Source organism: Chelonoidis abingdonii, chromosome 5 (assembly GCF_003597395.2).
Source record: "Chelonoidis abingdonii isolate Lonesome George chromosome 5, CheloAbing_2.0, whole genome shotgun sequence".
NCBI classification, from domain to species: Eukaryota; Metazoa; Chordata; order Testudines; family Testudinidae; genus Chelonoidis; species Chelonoidis abingdonii.
Window position 1 is genome coordinate 46,989,124 of NC_133773.1, and position 27,270 is coordinate 47,016,393.

At 41.5% G+C, this 27,270-nt stretch overlaps 1 protein-coding gene across 3 annotated transcripts in view; it reads left to right on the forward strand.

The window, feature by feature from the left end:
* JADE1 (jade family PHD finger 1) overlaps positions 1-27,270 on the forward strand; it is a 70,406-nt gene that overhangs the window by 21,745 nt on the left and 21,391 nt on the right. For 2 of the 3 annotated variants that reach the window (XM_032776473.2, XM_032776474.2), the window contains exons 3-9: positions 6,579-6,661; positions 6,779-6,853; positions 10,135-10,292; positions 16,578-16,765; positions 21,754-21,965; positions 23,806-23,973; positions 25,064-25,180. In XM_032776473.2, coding sequence (XP_032632364.1) covers positions 6,579-6,661; positions 6,779-6,853; positions 10,135-10,292; positions 16,578-16,765; positions 21,754-21,965; positions 23,806-23,973; positions 25,064-25,180 — 1,001 coding nt within the window. The remainder of the gene's footprint in view (positions 1-6,578; positions 6,662-6,778; positions 6,854-10,134; positions 10,293-16,577; positions 16,766-21,753; positions 21,966-23,805; positions 23,974-25,063; positions 25,181-27,270) is intronic. The other variant, XM_032776475.2, reaches the window with a different exon arrangement.

Here is a 27,270-nt window from a genome sequence, read left to right on the forward strand (position 1 = left end):
TCTGTACAGTATAAGGTAAAAACACATAAAAGACAAGATTTCATGGGGAGAAACCAGATTTCAGAGTCCGTGATGCATTTTTCATGGCTGTGAATTTGGTAGGGCCCTATATATAGGAAATGATACGAGGACTTATACATGTGCAGCTATGTCTTTACTAAGTAGAATGGGGAAATTAGCCTCAGAAACTTTTCTGCTGTTTACTTTGTGCTCCTCATGTTGGATCTTTATCCTGTAGTTTGACCATTGGCCAGTTGAGGTATGCTCGAAACAAGGCTTTACTGTGAAGAGTGTCAGCTCAGGCAGCAGACAGGGAGACTAAGCATTTCCTTTTACTTCTCAGGCTGCAGATCTTTCTGACAGAGTGTGGTGTTGGCAGCAGTGTCTACTCTACCTCAAAGCGAGTCTGGAAAAAGTGTAGGCAGCTGGAAATGCCAGCGCTTAGCAAAAACAGCAGCCAGGCAAGCATCCATGTCAGAAATGTTTTGCTTGGTTTAGTGATGTAGCAGAGTTGTATTTATGGTAGGAAAAGTGTGTTCGGACTCCCAGTGTTCTCAAGCTTTGAAGTGTTCAGAGGTTGTAGCAGCCTTTAGCTCTCCTGGGACACTGCTGGATGCCTTACAGGTGGTTTTACAACAGTGTTATGCATTATATACAGCAGGGGTAGGCAACCTATGGCACGGGTGCCAAAGGTGGCACGCAAGCTGATTTTCAGTGGCACTCACACTGCCCGGGTCCTGGCCTCCGGTCCGGGGGGCTCTGCATTTTATTTAATTTTAAATGAAGCTTATTAAACATTTTAAAAACCTTATTTACTTTACATACAACAATAGTTTAGTTATATTATAGACTTACAGAAAGAGACCTTCTAAAAATGTTAAAATGTATTACCGGCACGCGAAACCTTAAATTAGAGTGAATAAATGAAGACTCGGCACACCACTTCTGAAAGGTTGCCGACTCCTGATATACAGTATAACTGAATATCTTCATGCTGAGTGGAATATTGGATGATGGGGAGAATTTGCTAGGATTTTGGATGTGTTTTGGTAGCGCTAAGGACTTCTCTGTTTTAGTGGGCTTTCTAAAATCAAAACATATTTTTGAGTGGTCATTTCACAAAGTGATATAGTTAGAGACAATCATTTTTTCTTTTTCTTTTAAAAATTCTGTTTTTTTCACAAGTGTGAAACATATGTCTCTTCTCTAATTTCTTGATCACAGTTTTCTTCTAATACTGTATTTTGTAATTTCATTAACAGTGTACAAGCGAAAAAAAAGATATGACTTTGGCTAATGTCAGGCACGTAGTCTCTGAAGATAAATAGGAAAGTTACTCTACTTATGTCTTCCTATCAGCCTCATTCCTTGTCTCTCCAGTGCTGTGGTCTGCCAATGCCTTGCTTCTCTTAACGAGAGACTGTCCATTTATTTTTAATTATGCCTAGTTAAATAAGTTATCTGATGGAGGGAAAACAAAATGCAGACTTGAAGTAAGGGGCTGATTCGCCTCTCATTAAAATCAATGGGATTTTTGCACTGACATCAGTGGGAGTTGTTGGATCAGGCCCAAACAGACTGATAGAACCCACTCTGACACCCACGAGAAATTTATTTTGGTTTAAAAAAGGAGTTTCCTAGAGGTCTCTCTTCCCAGTAATACCTGGATGATTTGTATGCTTAACTCCGAGAAGGTGTTAATGTTAGCTGCTTGAATACATGCATTGCCTGTTAATCGAAAGCATATATTTATATCTGATTTTCTAATGCTGATTGGAGTGTGTATTTTGGGTAATGCTTTGTTAGTTCCGAAGACTTAGTGTATCACTGTGATTTTATTTGTAGGTTAAATACAGTACTTTGATCAGACCATACTCTCACTGCCCATAATAAAATGTCATGGTCCTCCATTAGTTAAAAAGATTTCCCATTAACTTGTAAACCAGGCTTATGAAGATGTATTTTAGGGTCAAGCTGCCCACAGAACAATTTGGCCCACTTGTAGAAGGAAAGAGATGTTAGGATGAAGGATTCCAATTTTCGTTACTTCTCCATGGTTTCTATACTCCGGTTGATGCGCTCCAATGGCTGCTGCACTCTGTGTGTTGGAACTGTGTATTTCATATTCACTATAGAACGTGGATTTTGGCATGTACAACGACTGTGATGGAGTTACCATTTGTCATTAATCTTCCATCTGTTATAGAATTAATTCATGTAGTATACAGGAAAGATTTTCCCCAAGGTAAATTGTTTAGTTAGGAATGCTTTATGAGTAAAACCGCCAATGGTGCAGACTTTTGATATCTCGATTTGGTTGATTGATTTTTTTTTTTTTACAAAGACTGGGGTTTAACTGTAAAACATTGTCTTGATCTTTGATGGCTTGCCAGTCTCGGTCACTGTCTTGTGCTTTTTTCTCTGAAACTGGGGAAACGTGTGAATTACTGGTGGGAGAAGACTATTTTTTAAAAATACATTGGTTACATAGAAGTTGTGTGACTTAAATAGTGAGGGTTTGTTTTGTCTGAAAAATACCAAGAATCTCTCTAAAATACAGATTCATTTGTTCTTAAGTTTATGTACAGTGCATATGATACACAAGCACCACATTGTTTCTAGACCTGCTCCACAACTTTTATTTTAGCAATGACAGGTAACCACTTTCCTGTAATCCAGGAATGTCCTTCAGTACACGTAATTGGACATAAAAATCAGGTAATTTATCAGTGAAATATCTGTAATTGCCTGTGAATTTTTTCTTTCAGTGATTTGCCTTTCATGCTTCCTTCTTTTGTGGTTTTTTTGGTCATTTCAATATTATTGTTACTGGGTTACCGAAGGAATGGACAGATTTAACTAGTCAAACCTCCTTTGTTGAAATGCTGTGGCTTGATCCTTGTTCCATTGAATCCAATGATATCTTGCCATTGATTTCATTAGGAGTAGAATAAGATCTTTCCTTTCACATATTATGGGGAATAGTTATATCTAGTCCTGTTGTGTCACTTCTTTTGCTCCTTTCATTTGTTGCATTTGTGTTTCTAAATGATGTTATCTAAATCTGTTGATGTTTGCATCTGTTATACTGCATGCTTAATAATTATTTATTATGTGTTTGTTTATTCATTAATTCGATGTTTTTCCCTATTAAAATGAAATGCATGCCAGTGGTCACTTGTTAATTACAGTTGCCTGTCCTAATAGTCATTAAAATCTTAATTCAGCCAGAAGTTCCCCCACATATATTGCATGGTATTATAAACAGCCTGTTCTGTTGGCCAGAAAAAAAAATCAGAAGCCCCACTGGTACCTGTTATTAAAAGGTTACACTATATATTTATCAGCTTAAATGTAGGGTTGGGAGGAAACAGTCATTCTTGAATTATGTAAGAAACGTTGTACTGTCCTTCATTTTAGGAAGTGATAAGATTTTTGGGAGAAACTATCAACCACAAATACTCTGTAGTGGTCTGGTCTAATTTGAATTATTCCTCCCACAATGGGGAATCTAGTGTAAAGTTTCTATATTAACATAAGCATGTCAGAGCAATTTAGGAAGTAGTATTAAGATTTAGGAAATGGTGATAGGATTTGAGTCTCCATGCAGCACTAAGGTCAGATCAATGACCTAGCTGTAATGTTCTGCACTATTGAGATTAACAGAATTACATTTAGGATGATGTTTTGTTTTGTAGCATCTGCTAGTAACAGAGCTGAGAAATATTTTGAATTAACCAAAAGGATATTAATGAAACAAATAGAGACAGAAGATATGCCAATAATTATTTTTGCTACCCACCTCCAGTAGCTTCCCACGGACACACACACGATCTGAAAAAACTATCCATTAGTAGCTTGTTTAGAAAAAGCCATATGCTTGGTTACTGTCAATCGCCAATTGAAGTACACTTATCACTAGAGTTGAATTAAAGCATACAGTTAAAAATTCAGAAGTATATCACATTGCTGCTGTTCTGATTTTGCCAGATGCATGCATCACTCGTGAACAACTGTAACAAACTTCCAGAGTTATTAGCATGTTACTGGCAGAAGCTACAGAATAAAACATCATCTTGGTAATGGAGTTTGTCATTCAGTACCCTGAATGCAAAAAAAAACAACAAAAAAAACCCCAATATGGAAGCAAAACAAGCAATCATACCCACCTATGGATTAGAAATCTCAATTCTGCTAGATTGCTGCTGCAACAACCTAATTAGTCAAATATTTCAATAGCTCTTACTGTAGTTGATCAGACATTAATGTTTTGAGATTGGAAAAATTATTAGGATCTGGACAACTAGGTACAAAAGTGTGTGTGGCTGTGTACTTTACAGGGGCACAGTCAATTGGAAAAGCATACTTCTCTGGATTATTTTTACTTATATTTTTAACAATAACATCTAAATACTATAACTGAAAGGGACTAAAGAAAAAAATAGTTTAATGTGTTTTTTTTCCATTCATTTGCTATGTGCATTTGTCAGTTCTATATGGTTGGTTTCACTGTTTACCTTGGATAGCCAGTCAGAGTGAAATTCTCCCCTGTGCTAAGGTCCAGCAGAAGACCAGTGCACCACTTTAGGTTTTAAAGGAGACTTAAGTGGTACATAAACCTTGTGTTGACTTTCTTCATGTAAATGAATCACCCTTAGTTACTTTCCTCTATTTTGTGTGGATCTTTCATGCAGCACAAAGAAGAGAAAAACATTATACTGTATCAAAGTGAGATTATAAGACAAAACTAAACAACAATGGCAAGGAGGACTCAGGGTCATGTGAAGTACCTGCAACAACTTCAAGTATATATCTTTGTGGGTGCTCCACTGTATGAGTGTATGCACTTGTGCTTTCTTGACCGGAAATTATAAATAGCAGCGTTTACAGTTCCATGTCTGTGCAAAGCTGTGCCCATGCTCCCAAGTGAGAGCATATAAAGAGTTGCAGACCTCAAAATTATTAGCTTTTACATTGAATGTGTCCCTTTATATCACTATTTTCTGATGGGATTATCCAAAGGATATGATTTCTATCCAGTTGCTGCACACATTGACTTAACTTGTGCCACTGTGAACTTTCCATGTACCATCCATTGTTTACCACTCTGTAACAGAGCATTTTTTAAACCAGATTTACAAATGTGTTACTACCTGAAGACTGTGGAAGGCCAAATGTTGTTGTAAAATTATAGCTTAGTGGATGCTTCTGTCCAGCAACTATGTATTATCTCTTTCGATTGACAGTCCTGTGAAGTCAGTTTACATTGAAAAATAATTTTTTGTGTTCCCAGTAGAGGGAGCATTGAAGACCTGTTCTTATTCTGCGTTCATTGCCATATTACTTGCATACTACTGCAGGTTTCTGTTGAGTGATGTGAGGCAATACTGCTCTCATGGGCCGCAGTTGAAGCCTACACGTTGCTCCTAGCACTTTCTGGCTGAGACAGCAAAGAACTGAGTATTAACCTTAAGGCCATTGTGCCAACCCCGCTTTGTTTGTTTGTTAATGGTTAAGGCTCAGAGCTGTGGAATCTTTGTAGTGCTGTCTCTGGTTATGTGGACACTCTGATCTCCCCATTACATCCTTTCTGTCAACATCTGTGTTTCATTTTCCTGTCCTCCTTCCTCCTTTGTTAACCACTATCATGCTAATCTATTGTCTCTTCCTTTCACCGTTGTCATATAGTTTGACTTGAGTAACATTTGTGTACCTTGCCATGCCAATAAAGTGTCATTTGATTAAATTAAATTGATCAGCAGTGGCTCACCATAAGCATGTTTGGTCACAGGTTTTGGTCACAGGTTTTGTGCTGGTCATATGGTGTCATAGCATTTCTAGTGGGATACATTTTCCCTGCTCTCCTTGACTTCAGATGGAATAATCTTCCTAAAAGCAGATAAAGGCATCCACTCTGTATTGAAGAATCCTGGGACCAGGGGAAATAGTTGGTCCTGAGTGTATTGATTGAAGAATTCTACATATAAAAACCTCGTGACGCTGCTCAGTAATCTCCTCATGCCAGAAGACAGACAGACATCATATAGTCTTACAGTTCCTGGGTGTGGAATGGCTTTCTGTTCCACCTTGAAAAGAACTCCATCCTAAGAGAAATTGTGGGGACAGAGTATGTTCTGCATGGATGTGCTGGGACATCAGTACATTAGCTTTCAAGATTTCATCTCAGGCTATCCCCAGACATCCCAGCTAGTTTTTAATCCTAAGGAAGTGATTTGTGTTTGGATCAGTATTGTTCAAATAAAGAACTGTTGTGCCATAGGTTTTCTAATATGATGCCTATAAAAGTGTCATTTTTGTGAAGCCAATAAATATAGCTGTCGGGATAAAAAAAACTACATGGAAGTGAGCACAGAAGTGCTAGACTGAGCCAGCAGTTTTCCCCTGCTTGTTCATTATGAAACAGTCTTTTTGAGGTGTGTGATAAAAGGCTGAATCTTGCTCTACTTACTCAAGTAGTATCATTGAAGTCAACTGTCCTACTTGTGTGAACAGTTTGAGCAAAGTCCTTTTCTGACTGATGAAGGCACTCTTTTCAGTTGATCATTTTTAAACCGTAGGCTTGTCCACCTGGTCCCAGCATTCCAGATCTCGACACCGGAGGAATTCATGCTCCAGACATGAAGACCGAAAACCTTCTGAGGTATTTCTGGAATTATACTTGCATATTGCTACCTCTGTCTAGTAAAACACACACATGCCTTGTTAAAGAATAGATTTCTTCCTAACATATTTTCTTTCCTTTTCTGCTCCATCTCAGCTGGCACCCAGCAACCTTTCCTCTGGCCAGGAGATCAGGGAGTTCAGCTGCTACCACAGTCACTGCCAGCACCAAGTTAGTTTTTAGCCATGAATACTGGGCTAGTTTGGTACCAGCCCAACATAGCTCTGAAACTCTTTCTTTCTTTCTTTCTTTTAGTGGTTTGGGTTATTTGTTCTTGATTTATGGTGAACAGTAAAAGTTTATTTTAAATCGTTTCATAGCCTTTATTTGGCCTTAATTAATAGTTTTTATTTGTTAACAGACTTGTCAAACCAGACATCTGTCTCTCTTAAGCTTCATATGCAGTGCTTTGAGGAATTCAAATCAAGGAAGAAAATGTAAATCAATTTGAACTTTTTGGGTGGGTCATTTGTAGGCACCAAATGCATATGACCCACTGCATAAAAGTTTGCAGATGCCCTTGCCTGAACTGGTCTGAGACAATCATTAGACCTCAGACTGCATTGTGGCTGAAAACAGGGTATTTGCTTCAAAAGGTGAAATTTCTTGGGTTAAGTCATTTTCACTGTGTCAAAGTACTTTAAATGCTTCAGTGGCTGATGTTGGGGGAGAGGCATATTTAGCTAGATTTCATGATGACAGTGTACTTCCTTCTCCCTAGGGATAATCAGTTTTTCATGGGGGAATTATGTACGCTGTTCAATGTATTAAAAACACAACAAGAGAGCCACTTGACCATCAAGTAAATGATCAGAGATAACTTTTCAAACCCTGATCTTGTCTTTCTTGGCCCAGTCCTATTTTTATGCTGTTTCTTTCTCCCCTCACGCACACATACTAACCTGTGGCTCTTCCAATATTCTGTTTTTCCCTCCCTTTGCCTTTCTTCCCAGTCTGAGAGGTCTTTCTTTTGCTTCCCCCAAGCTCCTGTTTGTTCTTATTTCTTGTATTGTCTCTGTCTGTGACAGCATGTTGTGCTGATTCCAGTGTGCCAGCAGATAAGTGACACTCACTAAACTCCCAGGGTGAAATCCTTGCCTCATTTGAAGTCACTGGCAGAACTCCCATTGACTTCAGCAAGGCCAGGATTTCACCCTCTCTCTATCTCTGAAGTGCTATGTGCCAGTTCTTCAGCGATAATGATTTTGTAAACTTCTTTTGGCTCCAGGCACATTGATTGCATCAGAAATTAGCAGAGCAGCAAGGACAGTGACACAAGGCAGAGAGTCTTGGAAAGGATTTTCTTGATGGTCAAGTATTCCATTAACAACTTCTCGTGTGGTAACCAAATAACTAGCCACAAACTATCAAACTGAAAAATGTTCATATCTTGTTTTTTACTCAAATCACTAGAAGTACAAAATCCTATGTCTGGCTCTGCTAGTTTACTGGGAGAGCGAGTTTGTTTTGTGGATTCTGTTTCATTTCTTGATTGCAGCCTCACAGGACTGATGGTTTAGATTTTTAAAAAAACATTTTATTGTATTACATTATCTATATTCATCCTTTTCTTGAGAAACTTACAAATTAATACTTAATTGTAGTGGGATTTATTCTTACAAAAATGCAGACGTGCACCTGAAATTAAAAAAATGTCATCACTGGGTGTAAACAGTTTTAAAAATAAAAATAAATAACGCTTGGATGTTCCCCAGTTTGAAATCCAGGGCATAACAGAGAGAATGAGAGAGTGGGGAAAAAAACATTCGGGCGTATCATGTGGCTAGACTTTTTATACTGTATTTCACTGTAGAGATTTTTTTCCCCTAATGATCAGACTAATGATCAGTTCCCTAAAACAGGTAAAAAAATCATAGATGAGTTACTGTAATTTGAAGTGTTTTAATGGCATATGAAAGAAGCCACTATCCCCAGGGAAGGCAGCCTTATGATTTGTGTAACCACAGTGGACGCACATACCTTACAGATTTGTGCTTTATCCACAGCCAAACACAACTGTTGTCAGATACTAACACAAAACAGCCAATATGGAAGTTGGATTAGGGATTCAGCACAAGAGTAGCAAGTGTGAAGTAAATTTGCATCATTAGCACTGTTTGGAGAATCTAGGAACAATGTCTTGCCTTCCTGAAAATCTGCCTGAAACTTCATAACTATACAGTATGAAGCTGGATATGTGTCTTGCTGACTATACCTGCCATAAACTGATGAGTTTGCATATGGACTTTTCTTGTGGTTTTCCTGGCTGGTGCTGGATGGGCTGATTCCCTTGTTTTGTTTGGCAAAGGGCTTGGTTTACAATCTTACATTCTTGTTTTCATTGCTTGTTTGCTTTAAAACCTGTTGCACATCCATTCCTTTGCATGTGGCATTAATTAGTTAATGTATGTAAAACGCTATTGAGATGAAAAGGGTGAAAAATTAGTTATTACTGTTACGTAGCAGTTTTGGTTGGGGGCAAAGGGGGCAGGGAGTGCTGGAAGATGTGAAGGCAAGTGCTGTCTTGCTATTCTCATGCCTGTGATATCACCCTTCAGTTTCTGCTTCACTGAGAGACAGTGGCAAAGTAGGCAGAATGGAGCTGCCACAGCAGCAGCACAGCATACTCCTCACAAGGGTGAATCCATGTTTATTTCCTTCTATGGCTTGTTAAAGACCGCATCCCTGCTTGTTTATGGCTGATAACCCCAAACTCGCCAGACATCCTGCAGGTTTTAGAGGCTGATGCCTTAAAAAGGCAAAATGGAATTGTATGTGTTATAGTGCAGATGGTAGGTGAGCGAACATTAGTGCTGAATGTGGAGATGCCCCAAGAGATCTAGTCTGAAGCTTGTTTTAGTTGATCTTAAAGGTAATTTTTTAAAAAAAAATCAAGACAAGCTGCATTGCTTAGAATTTGCTATTGCAGTTGGTCACGTTACAGTCATACCTTGTTTTCTACCACAGAGAATTTTTAGAATTCTTTTGGATTAGTCAGGGATCTCGTAACTTGAAAAGCACAGGGCTCAGTCCTGGTCCTGTTTAAGTCAGTGGGAATGTTGGTACAGTGCTCAGATGGAACCGGATTGGGTCCATTGTTATCGATAGGTAATGCTACAGTTTTGGTGCGTGATAGTGAGAAGCTTTGAGCACCTGCAATTCTCATTAAATTTAGAGGGAGTTACAGACATGGGGCACCACTCAGGCTTATGCCTCTTTCACAGTGTGAACATTAGGAGTCATAGAGCTGTCAGCCTTATGTCCGTTATATCTGTGTCCCCTTCTCTCTGCCCCCTGATGTGAAGTTAAATGGCTGTCCTGTAATAGGCTTTTGTGTTGGTACAGTGACCTTGTTATGCACTGCTCCATGGTTACCCTGGAGCTGTGAATCATAGAGTGTAAATATCAAATGTCAGTATCTCTGTTCTTTCTCTTGCTTGGTTTCTTTGCAGGTGTTCAGAACGGACTTGATCACTGCCATGAAGCTACCCGACTCCTACCAACTGAACCCTGAAGAGTACTATGTGCTGGCAGACCCCTGGAGGCAGGAATGGGAAAAGGGAGTTCAGGTGCCAGTTAGCCCGGAGGCCATCCCTGAACCAGTAGCGAGGTATAGTTTGGAGAAATATAAATAAACATATATACGCTTAGGCCATCAGTTATACATCTGGATGCCTAGGCTCTAAATTAATATTTAAGCATCTAGTTAGAAATGGCCTGATTTTCAGAGGTTGTGACAAATCCTTTGCCTCCTATTGAAATCAGTGGGCATTTCAGGTGCTCAGCATTACTGAAAATCTTGCCACTTCTTTTTAGATAGCTGAATATGAATGTAGGAGCCAAATTTAAATTACAGACCTTGGAGAAAATTGCTGGTTTTAATTTTGGTTTTATGAAGTTTTCTAACCTTTTTCTGTTTACTTGTAACTTAAATTACCTTGCTGTACAACATTGCAGCTAGATTAAAAAACTTTCAAATTATTCAGAGCCATCAGGTTGGGTACATAGTTAAGCTACATAAATGTGAGCATTCACATTTGTTACTGTAATTACCGTAATCTTCCCTCTCTTTGTTACACTTGCATGTTGTGTCTTGTTTCAAATGAGACTGTATGCTCCTTGGGGCAGGGACCTGTTGCAAACATTTTTATTCTGTAAGGTAACTTCATTGTACTCAGTTATAATGATTCATTAATGCATGTAACTGTTCTTGTTGTTGTTTGTATTGTGGCAGTGCCTACAGGCCCCAATCATGGAACGGGAGCCATTGTGCTAGGCTTGGTACACACTCACAACAAAAAGATGATCTTTACCCAGAAGAGCTTTCACTGTTCAATAGCTTAATTGGCTGAATTCTGCGACAAGATAAAATGGGGTGGGAAAAAGCAAGAACTGTCACAGATCATTGTTTTTTTTAAGGAGAATACATTCTGAACCAAACTCAAAATTGCAGAAGTTTTGGTCATGGACTATGTATGTATATACATTTATTTAGTAATCAGAGTTGATACATGTGCCTTCTGGAGTAGCACGCTATGCAAACCTGTTCATAGACTCATAGACTTTAAGGTCAGAAGGACCATTATGATCATCTAGTCTGACCTCCTGCACAATGCAGGCCACAGAATCTCACCCATCCACTTCAGTAACAAACCCCTAACCTATGTCTGAGTTAGTGAAGTCCTCAAATTGTGGTTTGAAGACCTCAAGCTGCAGAGAATCCTCCAGCAAATGACCTGTGCCCCATGCTGCAGAGGAAGGCAAAAAACCTCCAGGGCCTCTGCCAATCTGCCCTGGAGGAAAATTCCTTCCTGACCCCAAATATGGCGAACGATGCATAAAGGGGTATTAAACCCTGGAGCATGTGGCCGCAAGGACTCACCAGCCAGCACTCTGCGGAGTGCAAGAACCCTGTTACAGATCCCATTCTCTATCCACAATAGCCATCACGAGAGCCACCGTCAGGAGTCATATATCCGTTGACGAAATCAAAGATCCAATTGCCAAATTATGGCCATAAATTCAGGCATATCCCTATCATACCATCGCCCTCTCATAAACTTTATCAAGCTGTTAGTCGTTAAAGCCAGAATCTGCCCCCACTACTCCCTTGGAAGCTGTTCAAACTCACTCCTAATGGTTAGAAACCTTCATACTATATTATCAAGTCCTAAACCTTCCTAGTGTCCAGTTTATATCCATGTGTTCTGGTCCACAATTGATAAGCTTCTGAAGCTTATAAATCTATTCCTCTTCCGGCTCCTACTGATATTTATCCTTTGATAGATTATGTAAGAGCAATCATATCCCCTCTCACCTCCTTTCCATGCGTTAGGGCTAATCAAGTGCCCCAAGCCTCCATTCTTTAACAGTCTACCTATTCATTAACGGTAGTTTCCATCCTCGGCTAATCATCCTAGTAGCCCTCTCTTGTAAACCTGTTGCAGTTGAATTCATTGCCTTCTTTATAATCAAAATGGGAGAACCAACGTGGCTCACAAGTAAACCAATGAGGTCTCACATGACACTATAGTACATATGGTACTAAACACCTTTCCTTAGTCGCATCGAGAGTTGAAGTGAAATGCTGGGAAATAGGCCGTCGTCGCTCGATACATCAAAACTGCATAGCTTTTTAACGGCCATATACATCTTCCCTTGGCGGCTCATATTATGCTGTGATCAAACCAATAACTCTGAAGTCCTTCTTTCCTCCTTCCGTTACTTCCAGCTGGATTTGTCCCCCAATTTATAACCTAAAATTCTTGTTATTAATCCCTACAATACGATGGACCTTGCACTTTGTCACTATTAAATTTCATCCTGTTACTACTGACTCCAGTTAAAAGTCATCCAGATCTTCCTGTAGGATTCCGCGTCCTTCTCTGTGTTAGCCAATACCTCCGCAGCTTTGTGTCATCCGCAACTTGTATTATGCACATTCCATTTTGTTGTTCAAGCGTCAGTAATAAAAAATGATAAAATGGTCCCAAAACTGATCCTGAGGAACTCACTCGTAATCTACCTTCCAGCCTGACAGTTGCACCTTCCAGTCGACCCTTGTGTCTCCCCTTAACAATTCTTAACCTTTCAATTTCATATTGATCCCCATCTTTCCAATTGGTAAACTATAATTCCCCATGAGGGACCTTATCAATGCCTTACTGAAGCCAAGGTAAATCTAGATCCACTGTGTTTTCCTTGTCTAAAAAGCTGTTACCTTCTCAAAAGAAGGAGAGTCAGGTTAGGTTATGGCACATCATACCTGTCTGTAGAAACATGTGTAGATTTTGACCCCAGATTAACATTGGACGCTCAATGATTGCCATCAACTAGGTTTCTCCTTCAAAATTTTTTCCAAGACCTTGCATACTACAGATGTCAAACTAACAGGCCTATAGTTACTCGGGTCACTTTCATTAGCCTATTGTAATAACTCACATTGGAGTGTGCATTAGCAGTCTGTTTGTCATGCCTTGGGTGTGCTATGAGGCTGTAGGCCACGTGTCTGTAACCATGTAAAAAATGCACCAATAGCTTACTAATGAAGGGCTTATTGCAGTTAGAGCCTGGCTGCTTACTGTAAAGAAAAAAAAAATTTTTTTTGTGAGGGCTTATGTAATGTATCCTTCCACTGTGGAAAGTAGTTGATAGTAAAAGAATTGGCGAACTTACCGGTAGATATTTATATGAACAACAAGAATATCCACAGTTACTTTAGATAGGATACAGTTTTTATAAGGGTCGTAAACCCTTATGTTTCAGGACATGAACTAACCACTAACTGCCTGAGTCAGGAAGAAACTTTCCCCCTAGGTAGGTTAGTGCATAATTGTCTATATGCACTGGGTTTTTATACTAACATCTGATGCTGGCCACCGTTGGAGACAGGATACTGGGCCATTGATCTGAGTTGCCGCTCTTCTGACTCTTTGGGTTGTTTCTCACTCTTCTTACTTCCCAGGAGCCCGGCTTCCCTTTCAGTAGCAAGTTGTGGCCCAGCTCAGTTTCTGTTATAAAAACTAAATAGGAAATAGTGGATAGCTCCCTCTTTAGTTTTTATAATAGGAAGTGAGACTTGGCAGTTACTGCTTAAAGCACAGCTGGGCTTCTAGGAGAAAGGGATACGGGTCAGTTAAAAAATCCACTGTTTCATTGTACCAGCCCCTCTGCCCATCTTTTCCTTTCTGTGGGGAAGGTGATGTTTTGCTACAGAATTTGATTTCCCTGCTGTGTGTTGCTATGCCCTGTTTTCATATTTTTCAGATCAAAATACTGTATAACCTCACAAGAGGTGGAAAATACTAACGCTGTGTAAAGAGCCCTCTGCCCTGCCTACCTTCCCTCACCTCTTCCTCTTACAGGAAGGAGTGGAGTAATTTGATTCTCTCCACCCCTGCTCGTCATGAGGATTGTGGAAGCATCTTTTTTTCCCCTCTTCCTGCTGCTTTTCACGTGTGTAGGGGACAGACTAGGGTTGGTTGGGGTTAGAGGAAGGGAGCAAAATGGTCATTATTGCTCATTAATCCATCCCATAGTTAATACCAAAATGCTGCAATGATTTTGGGCATAATTTTAGGAAGAGGGAAGCATGACTGTAAAGTGAACTAATGACATTCACTGGCAGTTGATGTGGAGTAGGAGGAAATACATTTCACAGAGAAATTATTCTTGTTATTACGGTGCTCAGAAGTGAGCAAGGTGCTTTGTAGGAGGAAACCAAGAGACAGAGTCACTGCACTGATGCAACCAATTAGGGTAACAAACAGTAGGGATGGGATGGGGTGAGAAAGAACCAGGGTTACAGCAGTATGTCCATGTGGTAACTCACTGCTAGCATGTGCTCATACTGATTACTCAATTAAATGTTTTTGTGTACACAGTAATTATTATTTTATTACTCTACATCATGAAGATAAAAAAATTGCCTTTTGCAGGTCCTATGAGAATGACCTGTTGAAAGCCAAACTACCTGTTCTAGTCTGTTCATTCAGTTCTGGTTCTTGTGCTGTGCCATCACCATGTTATCCAAGCATGGCACTATTTTGGGCAGCATGGGCAGGATGCTGCCTAGATAGCTATAATTTCCCCACAGTAGGGGATTTAGTGTGTAGAAGATTTGGAGAGCAGTGGTCAGGCTAAAACAGTTTCCCTGTAAGGTGTAGTATATAATATTGCAGTTCAGTATAGTACAGCCAGGACTGGCTCAAGATACCAGGGGCCATTCATATACTGACTGATACCTCCCCTGCTGAAAAGCCCAAGATCCAGTGTATGACTTCTCCATGAATTCTGCTTCAGATTCCTATGATGTACCAGAACTGGTTTGGTACCATGATGGAGGCTGGACTAGATAAATGTGTCCAGAACTGGATTTGTATAGCTATAGGGATAGTGGATCAAGGGTTCTTGTTGAACAGGAGAGAACATGCGCTATGTGCCAGCTAGGTCACAGTACAGTGAAGGACATGCTACTTCCCCCATGGAGCTCTCTCATGAAGTAGTTCATTCTCCACACCATGAGGCACTGGAACATGGCTGCAATAACCCTCACACTAGCACTAGTAAGGCTGCCGTGATCTGGGGACTCAGCTGGAGGTTGGGTGCATTGCCTGAACTTGATCCAGATATAAGTTCTATTTTTTCTGTAGCATCTTTCATACAAATCAAATCTCAGAATGCTTAGAGTTAAATAATAAAGGAGAGACTGTGGAATCTCCTTTGTGAACTTCCAGAGAACAGTGATGTGGATAAGGCATATGGAACCTGCTACCTGAAGGCAAGGTGTTAGCAGCGCAGCTGCTCCATGGCTACTATTCCAGCCTATGCACTGGAATACACCTTTGCCCCTGTGCACTGCATATGCATTCTTTCTTAGTTACTGGATTTGTATAGTCACAGAAATCCAGGCAACTCAAATGTAGAGCAAGTTACACTGTTTTAAGTGTTTTGCTCTGTTTCCAAATTCCTTACAATTAACTTTTAACAACTGTGCTTATGCACAGTTTGAACGTGGTTGCAACCAAAATATGCTTTAATTAGGTTTGGCTTGCCACTGTGGTGACCCCACTAAACCATATAAGGTCATACGACAGCTGCAGCTGAATTTAAAAACAGTGGATGGATTTTGTTCTAAAGTCTGGCTAAGTCCAGTTTTAGTGATTTCGCAGGGGGGAATGCAAATCCCTGAGAGCCTGGACTTAAATCTGAGCAGGTAAGTGATGGAGGGACTGATTATAAACAATTTTATGAATTGTCATGATTATTTCCTTGTGGAAAGGTATTTAGGACGTCACAGAAATGAAAATTACAGCTATCTATACAAATTACTGTAAAAACAATATAATTTAATAGAGAATGTTAGCCTGTGTATGGAATTTTTAAACCATCCTATAGAATTTAATTGAGTAGTGTTCAGTAAGTTGGTTTACAGCTATTATTTTAAATTTAATTCCCATGCACATAGTACCTATCATCATGTTAACAGTATGGCCTATGTGGCTTTAAAGCATGTCAGTAACAATTCCATTTAAAAGTAGCAAGTACCATGTCCTCTTGCTGGAGATGATTTGTAATCTCTCTTCTCTTAGATCCACCTGTAAGTCTTTTAATGAACTGGGATTTAAAAAATGTGAATTATTTTATGTAGTATTGCCGGTCACTTTAAAATGATATCTGAATGACTCCTTCTCTGTTTTATGTACCCATCCTTACTTCCTGCAGCACTGTGGGACTTTGATGCTACAAGATTGCTGGGGATTTTTAATTGCGTAGAAAAAGGAAGTGCAATTTAACTCCCAGGCACTAATCACACAGCAGAATTAAGCATTTCCCAGTCTGTGCTAAGGGATTTAAAACCTGGTATAAGTAACATCTGTATTTACTATTTCTTCAGGGTTGTGTCTGAGACAAAAGCAGTCACATTTACAAGACCCAGGAAGTACATCCTTTCTTCAGGTTCTGAGCCTCCTGAGCTGGGATATGTTGACATTCGAACTTTGGCAGACAGTGTGTGTCGCTATGACCTCAATGATGTGGATGCAGCATGGTTAGAACTGGCCAACGAAGAACTGAAAGAGATGGGTGAGAGAAGCCTCTGGTAAAATTATGCACGCTGCTGAAGTAGGCTGGCAGTTTTGTGCAGGGTTTGTGGGTGAGAAAACTGGAAAGGAAGAGAGGGGGTGTAAATCATGTAAATTAGGATGTAGTTTATTTGTGATCTTATTTTTAAAAACCACTAGCCTTTAAACTCTTATCCCCAGAAGCCCTCAGTGAAGGGCGGCATTGCTACTATGGGCTAGATCTGTGGAGAATATCAGCCCTATGCATAGCTTCATTAATGTCAGTAGAGTTGTGCTTGTTTACACCAGATCAGAATTTGCCCCTTTCCTCCCCACTCACAAGAATTCCCTCAAATAACCCTTTTTTTGCCGTTGTTTACTTCCTTAGAGATAATATCAAAATAGACAATTTAAATAATATGACTATCTGTCCATCCATCCTTTTTTGCTTGCTTGCTTTTCCATGCCTCCCTTTCCTAAAATGGAATGAGAAAACTCTCAGCCCCTCTATAGCTATGGCTCGTTATTTTTTTCTATTTGGACAGAAGCAGAGTAGCAGACAGAAGTGTTTGGGAGGTTTAAAAACAGAAGCCAGACTGTTTGGGGAGTGAGACAGCAAAGAATTGGCTCAGTGATTCCTTTTGAAAATGTCCCAAACTCTATTACTGTGTCCCTGCTTTTCAAACAGGAAAAGGGATTTGTCCTGGTGGGGCTGAGGGTTCCCCCCAAGAAGAGATTGCGTGTGGGGGAAGGGAAGAGAACAAACCACTTCTTTATTATGATGTGTGCTCCAAAAGTGGGAGCACACTATGGATTTTACTAGGATTACACAGGATGTAAGTCAACGCAGAATTTTGACCAAAATGTCTAGATACGTGAGAATATATTGTGCCAGCTAGAAGGGTTTTGGATATTTTGGTGAGCACAGATAATCCTATTGAGTTTCATGCTGTGGCAAGTCCCTAATTTGGGTTATGGTTACAGTTTTATGGCTTTACCATTGACTAAACAGTTACAGCACCTGGCAAGCCAGGGTCATCTGGTTATAAACTTGAAAAGAAATTATCCTGAAGAAAACCCACACAGAACAAACAAAACTACCAACTCTGACCTGGTCTCATGTTCAGGCTTTTTTACCCAAATCTCAGGTCAGGCGTATTTACATACACAAGGTGCACTACATGATGTCAGCCTTAGGTTACACTTCTGGCTGCTTTTAAAATATTCAGCTTTATTTAAACAAGCACTAAAAGTGAGCAGTCTGAGATACTCATTCATTCTCTTCAGCTCTCTCTTTCCCCTTCTCTTCCTGGAGAGAAGGGGGCTGTTGAGCCTGAAGGGAACCAGAGGGAAGGCTAGCACAGCACCAATTACAGGACAGATGTACATGAAAGTGATATAGGGTGTCTCTGTAGGGAAGGAGGAAGGAGGCATGGGGTTTACCCTGCAGCCAGTGGCAGATACAGTGACCACAGAGTAATCCTCTGCAGGCTCATTCCATTGTATGAACTGATCAGAAGGCAGGGGAGAAGAAAGTTCAGAACAGAGTAAACTGAAAATTCCTACTTGTGGGAGACCATGTCAGATGCTAGGAGAAAATAATTCCCTGTGTTGGGAGAACTGTGTCTTTAGAAGCCTGGCGCCCCATTATTCCCAGCTTCTCCTGATTTCTTTAAACATTCTGGGACAGATTTAGCTCTTGGTTATACCATTGTAACTTTAGTGGCGTTGATTTATGCTGGTGAAATTCAGGTTATCTCCTGTGAGCTACAGCAATATAGTCTAGGGAAAGCCATGATTTGACAGGTTTTACTAGCTTAACATGCTCTTGCGGTAGATTTTTGTGAATGATATGCCAGTGCACAGTAGTTTGTTTGCTATAATCCTTTACACATGTAGTTATTCTGTAAAAAGTGGGGAAGAAATTCCTTCTTGGCCCCAGCAGGCAGTGCATGCAAGGCCTGAAACATGACATTTGAATTACTCTTATAAAATTATGCATAGCAAAAGATATTATTAATGGTCATTAAAATGAGTAATTACTTATTAATCTCCAGCTGTAGCATTTGCCTGATCTGCTGTGGCAGTGAATTCCAGAGGTTGACCTGACACACTCTGCAGTGCTCTTTTTGATGTTTAAAATGTGTATTATTTTTCCAGAAGACCAGATATAAAAATATTAAACTTTTTGATAAAAACTCTCATTATCATTTCTAAATTTATAGCCATTAAATTACAGTGAAGTACAATTGTGAGGCAAATTCCAGCTAACTAAATCTATAAGGTGGTAGAGGGTACTGGATTGGCACTTACTGCTGTTGTAAACTACTTTCAAACTACCTACTGTACTAACTCATCAGCTTTCAATCCCTCATCACTCGTTTTCCAGAATCATACTTCTCTGCCATTAGGGACAAATTCTGTTCTCTTCCACTGTGGAAGTACTACAGGAGGGCAGAATTTTGTATGCTGCTTGTTCAGCTGCCCTGCAGCCATGGGGCCAAAAGGGTGAGGGCTGGGCTGGAGCAAAGCAGAGTATTCACTGCACTGCAGATTCTCCAGACCATTTCCCCATGATGAAGGAGGTACCTTTAAGTTGGCAGACTCATTAGAAAGTTTCTTCTCTAGCTCTGTGATTTGAGGGAGCAAGGGATTCCTTCTCCATCTTCCTGTGGAATTCCTCAGAACCCATGTGAATTAGTTGCTCTGAGAGTGAAGGAGAGGATTTGCCCTTATAATACACATGTCAAGAGTTTTCTGTCTTCAGTATGGCATAGTAAACAGTAATTATTGGGAGCAGGATTAAAACCAAAGGATCTTTGTTTTTCAAAGCCTGTGCCCTTTTGCAAACTTCCATAAGGCTCTCATCTTGGAAGTGCCGGAGGAAAATTGGCCTTGGTGGAGGAGAGAGCTTGCTTTGAAGTAATACTTCTTTTTCAGACATACAGGTGACTGTGGCCTGGTCTACATTATGTGTTTATACTGATTTTAGCAGCGTTAAACCAATTTAACGCTGCACCCGTCCACACAACGAGGCCCTTTATATCGATATAAAGGGCTCTTTAAACTGGTTTCTGTACTCCTCCCCGACGAGAGGAGTAGCGCTGAAATCAGTATTACCATATCGGATTAGGTTTAGTGTGGCCGCAAATCAACGGTATTGGCCTCCAGGCGGTATCCCACAGTGCACCACTGTGACTACTCTGGAAAGCAATCTGAACTTGGATGCCAGGTAGATAGGAAAAGCCCCGTGAACTTTTAATTGCATTTCCTGTTTGCCCAGCATGGAGCTCTGATCAGCACAGGTGGCGATGTAGTCCCAAATCCAAAATGAGCTCCAACATAGACCGTACGGGCGATACTGGATCTGATCGCTGTATGGGGAGACAAATCTGTTCTATCAGAGCTCCGTTACAGAAGACGAAATGCCAAAGCATTTGAAAAAAATCTCCAGGCTATGATACAGAGTCCACAAGCATCATGTTGTTGTTGCCAAACGATCGTACGCGAGGCCAGCGAATCGTGAATTGTCGCTCTAGAGGAAGGAGCGGGGACTGAGACGGACTAATTACCCACCGCGCCCCGCGTTCTCCATAAAGCTTGTATTCTTGAGGGCTGAGCTCCTCCGATGCCTAGGGTCAAACACGATTCGAGGTGGTTTCAGGGTATATCTCGTCAATTACTTCTCTGTCCTACCCCCGGTGACAAGAAAGGAAGAAACATCGTTTCTTGACCTTCTGTCTTTCAACGTCTCTGTATGTCTTATCTGCATGCTTGCTCATAGACACGGTGCTGGGCTGAAAGCGCTACTCCTCTCCCCTCCCTCTCTCCGGTGGCAGACGGTACAGTGCAGTAGGAGTGGTAGCCATCCTTGTCATCATCCCATGTGCTCCTGGCTGGCCTCAGGTGAGGTCGGCCGGGGGCGCCTGGGTAAAAATAGGAATGACTCCCGGTTATTCCCGGCAGATGGTACAGAACGGCCCTCAGTCTGCTGGCAATGCTCCTACTTATAAAGCCCAAAATGCCCTTAGTCTTCTTGGCAACAAGGGCACACTGTCGACTCATATCCAGCTTCTCGTCCACTGAAACCCCTAGGTCCTTTTCTGCAGAACTGCTGCCTAGCCATCCGGTCCCTAGTCTGTAGCAGTGCATGGGATTCTTCCGTCCTAAGTGCAGGACTCTGCAGTTGTCCTTGTTGAACCTCATCATTTTTCTTTTGACCCAATCCTCTAATTTGTCTAGGTCCCTCTGTATCCTATCCCTACCCTCCAAGCACTGTGATTAAAATGGGTAAGTCCCACAATTAGATATTGTATCTCGTACAGCTGGGTTCCCCATATATTTGAATATTTATTTATTTCTAGGTACTACAATAAAGTCCTAGCCAAGATCAGGACCTGATTGTACCAGGTGCTGTGAAAATGCACTACATCAAATAAATGATTGCCTTATCTGGGTTGCTGATTGAAACATATCAAAATGTACCTGATAGATTTTCCATTGGATTGTATTATCATCATTTTGATGGACAGTTTGTTGCTCAGTTGAGGAGTGCTTTGATCCTAGAATCACTCTCAAAAGAGTCACCTTTTCCTAAAACAATTGAGGTCACAAAGTTGAAACAAGCAACTGTAGATAGTGTTGTATGAGAAGGAAGGAGAGTGAGATCAACAGACACAACCCAGAGAGGTGGGACTTGCTTGTGAAAACTTTGAGGGTTTCAAATACTGATTGAAATGAGTAAATGTCCATTATTTCAACACAGATCTAGGGTTTTTGACATTTTTGCCATAACTACGCTACACTTACTCTCTAATGTTTGCCATGGCAACCCTACAGCCATAAATTAATCCTCTACACTGGAGGTGGGCTGGCATATTGTGCCATTTGCAGCTTATGGCTCAACCTGGGAGTAAAAGCTCAGCCTTTGATACATTGCTGGAAGGAACTGGGGCTCCAGATGATGTTACCATTTTAAAAACAATCCATTGTGTTGGATTAATTTCCCAGGAATGCCTGAACTGGATGAGTACACGATGGAGAGAGTCATGGAGGAATTTGAACAGCGATGCTATGACAGTATGAACCATGCTATTGAGACTGAAGAAGGGCTGGGGATCGAGTATGATGAGGACGTTGTCTGCGATGTTTGCCAGTCCCCAGATGGGGAGGATGGCAACGAAATGGTGTTCTGTGACAAATGCAATATCTGTGTACACCAGGTATAGCATCCAGATGTAGAGGTGGGAGTGGCCTTTTGGGAAGCTTATATGCTGGTGCTAAAGGCAGGCGATGGGTGGTTACAGAAATATCTCAGAACTATTACTGTTAAAGACAGGTTTAAACATAACAGGCCAGATTCCTCTCTAGTGTAACTCATTGAGTTTAACTGAGTTACACCAGTAGTGAAATTGATCCATGGGACAAGCTCACAAGTGATGTAAATATAGATTATACATTAGTAAATGTGTACATTTACTACATTACATGTTGAGAGGGCAAAAGGGGGGAGTGTAGCAGGAAAAAACAACCAATTGTAGGTTGTAAGAAGATATAAGATTAAAATGGGGGTGGTGTTGCTTTATCTAACAGCATCTTGTACCCTCTAGCTGGTTGCTTTTGTTGCTATAATCATGCCCGTTTTGCTACTAAGTTTGTTCATTACACTAGTTTACACTAACACTACCATCTGCATTCCCAATGAATTTGGTCCAGTTGGTTTTGTTCTACAGATTTGTCTGCAATTTTTTGGTTTGGTCCCTCACTTTCCACACACAAGCCACGTGATGCACCGAAGTCCTCTTCTTTGGCAATATATTTGCAATACCAATAAATTTGACTGAAAGGAAGAGGAAGTCTGAAAAATGATGACCTCCATCCAACCAGTAGGAAACCAGGGAGGATTTATAGTAGTTTAAACTTAATTTGTCATCAAGCTTCTTATTAACAGTTGGTTTGTTCTATGTTGGGGTGACTCTGAATGAAGCAGACCAGGGATTTGAACCTGCACCTCTCACATGCTAGAGGAGTGCCCGAACAACTAGATTATTCTGGGGACAAGACAGCATGACATGTCTTTCTGTGGAAATTAAACAAGCCTTTCTTTGTATGGAAGAAGGAACAGATATGTTTGTAACACATCTGTTTCCTTGACTGCTCCATTGTGAAAGAGACCTTGCTGTGGGTCTTCTTTCTCTCCATCCCTTAAAATGTTTGCTTTGTCATTAAGCAGTGGGGCAGCTGTGATGTTTGATAAGCAAGGAACATTTTTTTTTCTTGCTCCTCGGGCTAAAGTTACATAAATGTATTTGCATGTACGGTGGGGAAATGTATCTTTGAGTGTGGCACTATGGTCTAAGAGTTTAAAATTGGCACATTGATAAATCTGTAGCCATTCTGTCTTGAACTGTGATCACATCAAATCTTACAAGGTAGAAAGGGTCAGAACTGGCAATAGTATGGTTGTAGGTCTCCATAGACACTGCCAGTCTACTATAGGATATGATGTTAATTATTCAATAGATGTCACTTTACCCAATGAGTAAGAATTGAACTGTGCCTTGGGGACATCTTTCATGTCATCATGTCATTTTTCAGGTGAGATGCAAAACTATTGTCCTATCATTTGTGGTCTTTAAAGATCTCATGGGACTTAATAGCTCCAGTGTGCTGGCCAACGTCCAGCTCAGATATCTAACCACTCACACAGCTATCTAAATTTCCCTTTCTGTTTAAGTTGGTTAATATATTTTTCACTTCCTGTCCTAAACTGTTGTGTAGTGTTGTTTGCATTGTTAAACAGCTGGAGGTGGCTCCCTTTCAGTGGTGGGGAAAAGTATCTGTGTATAAGGTGTATATGGAGTTGCTACGTTTGTAAAAGTACCTTGTGATCCTTCAGAACAACATTGGCTACGTAAACGTAAGCTAATATTATTATATAGCATGCAGTCCCATAAAGGGTTTTGAGGTTAGCAAAAAGCTAAATGTAAATCAGTTAATACTAACAGGAACATGCTGTTGTTGTTTCCTTTTTCTTCCCCTCCTTTATAAACACGAGTACAGGCATGTTATGGAATTTTAAAGGTGCCAGAAGGCAGTTGGCTTTGCCGGACCTGTGCGCTTGGTGTTCAGCCAAAGTGTTTATTGTGTCCCAAGAAAGGTGGAGCTATGAAGCCAACTCGTAGTGGGACGAAGTGGGTCCATGTTAGCTGTGCACTCTGGATTCCAGAGGTGGGTGTTGATCCAACTGATATACCTATATTCAGATTCAAAGCAATCTTGGCAAAGGACAAATCTGCTCATAACAACCATTATAGCAACAAACATCAGATTTTAACATCCATGCAGCATTTGTTGTTAGGGAGTGGAAAAAAATAAAAACATAAAAACAGGGAAACATTCATTTTCAATTAATCATAGAGGACATAGAGTCTGACAGGATAATACATGATCTATAAGAAAAAGGTAATTACATTAGCTCAGTGAACTACAATACAAATGGCTCATAGGTCTAAAAAAAAGACAACTGCTGGGAAAGCTAATTTAGTGAGAACACAAAGTAAGCACTGTTTGTAGATGGAAACTCAGAATCTGGGTAAGCGAGTATTTGGATAAACAGTGGTAATTCTTGAGAGTTCTGGCATTCAGAATATTCATCCTTTAAAATCACTTAAATTGATGGGATTTGCATCAGAGCTGTTTCATTTTTAACAGGGAAGAAGTGGTTTTGAAACTAGATTTTTTTCTCTTTGTAACTGAAAAACTTGGAACATATTAAATTGGCACATTACCAAGCAATGAAACAGATTCCTCATGCTCGGGGTGGGACCTACAAAGGGACATAAGTATTACAATGTGATCCACAAAGCGTGACCATAGGTGCCTAGTCTCCCTTTACAATGAATGGGGATCCACAGAAGCCAACATGCTAGGTGGGAAGACACCTAAGCTAGCCAGTGGGAGATGCTGATCAGAGGAGTGTATGCTAAGCATGCTTACTGGATTGAGCCCTACATGCAAATGCCTCTCTTCCTCTGGTTCGTGGATCACTTTGTGGCTTCGGCGTGAGATAGGCATCCAGACGCCTAGAGCAAGGCAGCACTCTGCATGCTCAGAGGCATAAATACAGGGAACTCTTACCCTGTAAAACTTGGGTGCTGAGTGAGTTTAGGTGCTGCATGGTTCAGGGGCAGTTCTGTGGATTGCAGTGGAGCCAAAGCTGGGACTTAGGTGCCTAAGTCTGGGGTTTAGGCACCTAAATACGTTCATGGTTCCCACTCCTGCTTATCTTTCACTGTATGTTTTTCATTCTGATGCTTAGGTGAGTATTGGCAGCCCAGAAAAGATGGAGCCCATAACCAAGGTCTCTCACATTCCCAGCAGTAGATGGGCATTAGTGTGCAGCCTTTGCAATGAGAAGATTGGGGCATCCATACAGGTAATAAACTAACATGAGTGTGTTTGTTATAGATGTAAATGTGCATTCTATAGAACCTCCCTGATTCCCTTCCCATAGTTTGCACAGAAAAATGTTGGTCTCTTCCCACATCTCAGCAGTTTTAATAGCAGGTAATGTAGGGAGATTATAGTTTAAGGATTCCTAACTTTTACAAAATATACTTAGGTGTGTTTATCAGAACACCGAAATATAAATAATGAAACCTGAATGACTATACTTATTAAATGAACAAAATACATTTTGTGGTGCATTCTCCTTGCTTTTTAAATAGCACTTGTTCATTTGCTTGTTATTTTGCAAAAGTGAGTAATTTTCTGTGGCCAAAATATTTAAACTTGGATGCCAAAAACAGTGTGCTAAAATTTACTTGCATGTACGTTCAAGATGATTGTCAAAGGCTCAGAGAGAAGTTAGACTCCCAGTTCCTCTTGAACATCTTCCCTCTGATGAGCTGCTTGATTTTCAGAGATGGTGAACACTTGCAGCTAACACTGAAGTCAATCAGAATGTGAATGCTCAGCACTCTTCATGATAAGGCAGTGAATCAGGTGACTAAGTATGGATTTAGGCCCCTAACTTTAAATACCACCCAACTTTAAACATTTTGGCCTATATGTGTACCAGGGATTAAAGTGAATTGGTCATGTCTGCTGTTGTTGGTAAGGAAGGAGTTATACTACCGTAGTCTTTTTGATTTGATAAATAATCAGATGTTGTTCTTCGAGTGATTGCTCATATCCATTCCAGTTAGGTGTGTGCGCGCCGTGTGCACGTTCGTCGGAGAAACTTTTACCCTAGCAACTCTCGGCGGGTCGGCTGGGTGCCCCCTGGAGTGGCGCCGCATATATACCCCAGCCGACCCGGCCACCCCTCAGTTCCTTCTTACCGCCCGTGTCGGTCGTTGGAACAGTGGAGTGCGGCTTAGCTGACCTCCACCTTCCCTAGCTACTCGTAGTTCTAGTTCTCGTTTTTCTAACCATAATTTTGGTTGTTTGTTCTTATATAATTAGTTAGATTAGTTATAGTTACAGTTGTAGTTGTTAGTTATAAGTGAATCAGCGAGGCTTGGGGGGTAACCCCTGCCCCGCACCCAGTGCCGGAGCTCATGCCTGGCTCACCGGGCTTCAAGCAATGTGCGGCCTGCCATAGGCCGATGCCGACAGGAGATCCCCACGACTCCTGTCTGAAGTGCCTCGGGGAATCGCACTTGTCCTCTAAGTGCCCAATTTGCAAGGCTTTTAAGCCACGGACCAAAAAGGAGCGGGACATTAGGTTAAGGCAGCTCCTAATGGAAGCGGCGCTAGCACCCTCACCTTCGGCACCGAGCACGAGCCAGCAGGTGAGCGACACTGCCCCTACGGTTCCGGGCACCGTCGGTATGCCTAAGGCTTCCCGGCACCGGCCGCAGCCAGCACCAAAGTCAACTCTGCGCCGCTCCCTCTCCCCGAGGTCGAAGTCGGCGAAACCTCAGGCTCGACAACACCCGCGTCGCAGCCAGACACAGCGCCCAAGTCGGCCCGCCCGGCACCAACACCTGCCGTGGCACTGCCTAAACTGGCACCGTCGACTCCAGCCCCGCGAGGGCCGTCGAATCCGGCGCCTGGCAGCTCCCCGGCACCCGCCGTGGTAGAGCTCACTTTGCCGTCGACTCCGGAGACATTCTCGGCGGTGAGGGACTTGATCGCCATGACTGAGCCAGCACCGCCCTTACCCCTGGCACCGCTGGTGCGGGTACCACCATCCATGGGCAAGCCGTCCCTGGCCAGACCGTCGTCTGTCAGCGTGGCGGACCAGCACCGCATAAGGTCGCAATCCCGGGGGCGCTCCAGATTGAGACGTCGCTCCCGCTCCCGGCACCGCTCCCAGTCCCGGCGCCGCTCCCCACGGCACTGGTCGAGCTCGCGGCGCCGATCAACCTCTAGGCACTGGTCGATCTCAAGGCGCCGCTCGGTCTCTCGCTCCCCATCCCGCTACTCATGGTACCGCTCCAGCTCCCGGCACCATCACGGACACCGTTCCTCCCGGAGCAGATCTCGCCATAGGGGCTCGAGATCCCGGTTGACCTCCCG